Source organism: Cucumis sativus, unplaced genomic scaffold, assembly GCF_000004075.3.
Source record: "Cucumis sativus cultivar 9930 unplaced genomic scaffold, Cucumber_9930_V3 scaffold85, whole genome shotgun sequence".
Classification (NCBI taxonomy): Eukaryota; Viridiplantae; Streptophyta; class Magnoliopsida; order Cucurbitales; family Cucurbitaceae; genus Cucumis; species Cucumis sativus.
This window is the reverse complement of record NW_022279576.1, coordinates 67945-72426: the sequence shown is the minus strand read 5'-3', so window position 1 is coordinate 72426 and position 4482 is coordinate 67945. Positions and strand designations below refer to the sequence as shown.

General features: G+C 37.8%; 1 protein-coding gene across 1 annotated transcript; it reads left to right on the top strand.

Moving 5' to 3' along the window:
* The first annotated feature begins 986 nt into the window (after window positions 1-986).
* Window positions 987-4206, top strand: LOC116406303. The gene is made up of 5 exons (XM_031889997.1): window positions 987-1274; window positions 1374-1446; window positions 2147-2205; window positions 2490-2609; window positions 4051-4206. The coding sequence occupies exons 1-5, from the start codon at window positions 987-989 to the stop codon at window positions 4204-4206; spliced, it is 696 nt and encodes a 231-aa protein (XP_031745857.1).
* The last annotated feature ends 276 nt before the right edge of the window (window positions 4207-4482 follow it).

Here is a 4482-nt window from a genome sequence, read left to right as displayed (position 1 = left end):
CCAACACATAATGCATATGAACACAAACGTAGAACAATCTCAAGACTCATTCAACAAATCTCAGTCCAATTTCAACAATCTCAGGCGAGATTCCTAATCTAAATGAGCCTAGGTTGATGAAATTTATGACATTCATCAGATCACCACCAGAAAAAATTTAAAAATGAGATATGCACACATCCAACTACTTATATTCCAGCCACCTCATATTTCACAAAAAAAAAAAAAAAAACCTATAACAAAACTTTAAAAAAGCTCTAAACTATCAAATTGTTCAAGGCAGAATACATGTAAAGACTTAAATGCTTGAGGATACACAGAACAATTTTGCCCACACAAAAATCAATAAATCTAAGAGATTTTGAGAGTAATGAAGTTCAAACTTAACCTAAATGAGTTCCTATTTTCACAACTATATGAAATTGTTTGCTGGAAAATATTTTGGTAATTGTATAATAGCATTTATTTTAAATTTTAAATACAAAATAAGAAATCTCATAATTGAATTCGGCTAAAGCTGTGAAAAAAGCAGTCTCTGTGAGAAAAACAGACGAATATAAAAAAAATGTATGCTATTTTTTAAATGGTAGACCAAAACTGACAGTATTTGACCATTTTCATAATATTAACGATTTTTTTGAATGTTTTTAAAAATATTCATTTTAATTATTTTTAACATTATCCACCTGACAGTGTCCATCAACAAACTCAACACAAGAGCGTTCGAATTCTTCGGTGCCCGCTTAACAGAGTTTGCGTCCTCATGAACTCCACTGTCTTCCTCCTCTCCTCGTCGTTGCCGCCCCCCAATCAACCATCTTTGAGTCTCCTCCATCTCCTCCGCAACCTCTCTTCCCCACCTCCCAAGCCTGCCCTATCGGAAATCCACTCCATCTGCATCTCCTCTCTTCCTCCCTAGAAGAAACCCTTGTCGAGTCTTCTCCGGCGATGGCAACGGTGATAGTGGTGGTCCCGATGACTACGACATGGACGATGAGGAAATGGAGGAATTCAACAGCAACAAAGATTTCGACATCGAGTACGATCCCCTAGTCGCCGCGATAGCTGCAGCAGCGGGTTCCGACGACGTTGGCGATGAGAATATCTCGATTGTGCAGAGCAAAAGCTTCGTGTTCACACAGGGATGGGATTCGGAGATGATTGTGGATTATAGGATAAATGAGGAGGAATTTCATAAGATTAGTTTTATGCACTGTCATTTCTTCATTAGGAAGTCGTCGGATTCCAACAGCGATGTTTATGATTTTAGAGAGGTTAGTGGCAAAATTTGCTTAGTTTCATTTCAAACTTGGCTTTATCAGATTCATTTGATAGTTAAAAAAAGTTTTCGTTGATGTGTTTCTTGGTTGTAGATGTATGTTACTCCTCCGGATACTGATGTTTATGTCGTCCCCAAAGTTCTTGCTCCCTCCAATGCCTCAAAAGGTATTATTGTTCTTTCTTTGCATTTATATACATGATAAAATGGTGTAAATTATTATGTTTTAGTCTTGAACTCTAGATTAAAAACCCGTTTCAACCATTTTCATTAGTTTTTAACTAACAAATGAACAGAAACTTAACCTGTTAGTTTAGCCATTTTCATTAACTTTACATTAACAATAACTAGTGCAATTGGCCGGCATTTATCACGCCTCTCTAAGTTTTCATTTACTTTTTGAAGTCTTATTACTTCAGTCTTACCACATTTACTTTAATCCTCTGTGGTTAATTGTTTACATTATGCTATGTTTTTGTTGTATCCTTTTGTATGTTGAAGCACTAGTCTCTGTTCATCTCCTTTGTGAAAAGTTTCAATCATTTTCTATAAACAGATTTCAATTTAGCATGTTCATTTAGTCAGTCGGCAAATGTTTACAGACGGTCATTTAAGTTTTTGTGGAAGAACGGTTGGTAAGTTAACAGTTAATTTGATGAAGAAATCTGAGACTAAAACTGACTTATTGAAGGTTAAGGGACTTAAACACAATAATTAAAAGTTAATAGAACAATATGGAACAAACATCATAGTTCAAGGACCAAAATAAGATTTTAAGGAATTTCAGTAGTGTATGATCATACTTTTCTTCACAACTGCAGTATATTAGATGTGCTTAGAGTGATTATGGATGCTACAATGTCATAGAACCACCTATTGATGCACCTAGAGATCCATTATACAAGTCTGAAAAGGAGGTTCTTAAGGTAAGGTTGGACTTAAGAATTTGATGATTGTTCACTCTATTTTTCTATTTCTAGTGAAAGTGATGATAATTTAATGGACTCTTCCATTTCTTTGTAAATCCGAGTATAGGTTTCGCCGCGATACGTTAGAATAGAAGTAGCTAGCATAGTTATACAAAGTGACGTTCATTGACTCAACGACGTTTGAAATTTAAGAATATTATGCATGTGATGGTCTTCTCTTCAGGATGGGAATGTGGACAAAAGATATAAGAATGTGCAAACAATTCATTTATCTTTTGCAGGTTTTCTTGACGAAGCACTTCAAAAATCGAAGGCTGTGGGACCCTGAATTTATCCTAGATTTTGAGAAAATATATGTAATTGATTCAAAAACCAAGTCAATCACTAGGGCAAAAGTCCTGGTAAGACTTTTTTTTCTTGGCTTTTGCACTGTTTCAGTAATAAGTGAAGTTCTAAACTTCAAGTCGAATTGAAGATTTCAAGCTGCTTCTAGTCTGTTAAAAGGGTTTAAACTACTTCCTTTTGCTCTAACACAGTCACAGTAACAGAAGTAAGAGATAGGGACAGGAGAAGCGACTTGCTCGTAGTTTGGGACAATGGAAACTCTTTCAAGATCATCCATTCGATATCCGTTTCTCATCTACCAGATTTCATTAGCATTTTATGAGCATTTTATGCTTTGTTTATTGCTTAATCCCCTATACTCTCAATGCAATCTAGAGTGAACGAGATGACCCGACCACAGTAATCGAGAAAGAATAGAGGACCAAAACTAGACAAGATATGGAGAGACATCTTAGGAAGTTAAGGGACTTCAACAATTCAAATTGGTTTTAAACAACACCATTCAACCTGCAAAAGTCGTCTCAGAAAAAATTGTTTTAGAACTTATTAGAGATCTAGTGTAGAAAGATGAGTCTTGATGACTCATCCTATAAAAGAGAAAATGAAAAGGATGTGACTTTTGAAGACTCGTACCATATCAAATAATTCTTAGACACTCAAGACTTAAATAAAAACAAAAAGAAAAAAAAACCATGAGTAAATATATGATTCATAGCAATATTTTAATATTTTAGTTTTTCAACGTTTCGGACGGAACTAAAAAATCAAGTCTGGACATCGTCGTTTGATTTTTTTCGGCAAGAAATATTGATATTCCTCGGAATGGGGCCACCCAGCAGTTAGATGTGAACTTTCGGGACCTTTGACATTGTTCTAAGCTGGGTGGTTTCTTTCTAGGCCATAACATCGACCCTTTTTTCAACGTTTCGGACGAAACTAAAAAACCGAGGTCGGGCCATCGCCGTTCGGCTTTTGTGGGCAAGAAACTTTATATTACTCGGAATGTGGCCATCCGACAGGTAGATGTGAACTTTCAGGACCTCTGACATTGTTCTAAGCTGGGTGGTTTCTTTCTAGGCCATAACATCGACCCTTTTTTGGATGTTTCGGGACAGAACTAAGAATTGACAGTCTTCAATGCTTGTTTTAACAACGTTTTCAATCAAATTAATCATCTTTTACGTTTTCTAAAAATATTTTTCCAAGAACGTGAGGGAAGGTTGAAGCGTGTGTTAAAGTTGTCCGCGATTTGCGGATTTTGATCGGCTGACTTGTTCGTCGAGTTCGAACAAGTGTCGCACAATCGTTCACATCGTGTTTGAAGGGTTACAATTGTGACAACTGGTATCAGAGCCAAGTTGGCAGTTGACAGTGCGAGACAGAAAGATGTCGGTGGCGAAACAGTCTAGCAAGACCCATAATGAGCGACTTATGAGAATCGAAGAGCAGATGCTCTACCTGGTGGAAGTTCCTGATTCCATCCGGTTCTTGGAATAGCGGCTTGAGGATATTGCCAAGAAAGCTGATGGCATTGAAGTCGTGTTCGGTCGCCTTGACGGACTACCCATCCAAGAGTTATTGACTAGAGTCGACGCTCTAAAGTCCCGAGTTATGAGAACGGGAAATGTCACCTACGAGCGTGGGGACAGTTAATCGGGCTATGTTGCCGAGATGGAAGAACGAGTTATGGAGCTTGATAACTCCCAAAAGAACATGTTGAAGATGATCAACAACATGACGGAAGATTTTCGAGCAACCCTCGATGTCGTGAGGAATGAGCTCGCAGAGGTAAACACAAGGGTGAACCTTACTATGCGAGCACTAGCAAACCAGGCTCCAGCTGGAGGAGCCATTCCTGCGGGCAGAATCAAGATTCCTGAGCCCAAGCCCTTCTATGGGGCGAGAGATGCCAAGGCGTTGGAAAACTTC

Coding starts and splice junctions, on each gene's coding strand:
- LOC116406303 (XM_031889997.1), top strand. CDS start 987: ATGGACGATGAGGAAATGGAGGAATTCAACAGCAACAAAGATTTCGAC. Junction 1,275..1,373: donor ATGTTTATGATTTTAGAGAG/GTTAGTGGCAAA, acceptor TCTTGGTTGTAG/ATGTATGTTACTCCTCCGGA. Junction 2,206..2,489: donor CTGAAAAGGAGGTTCTTAAG/GTAAGGTTGGAC, acceptor TATCTTTTGCAG/GTTTTCTTGACGAAGCACTT.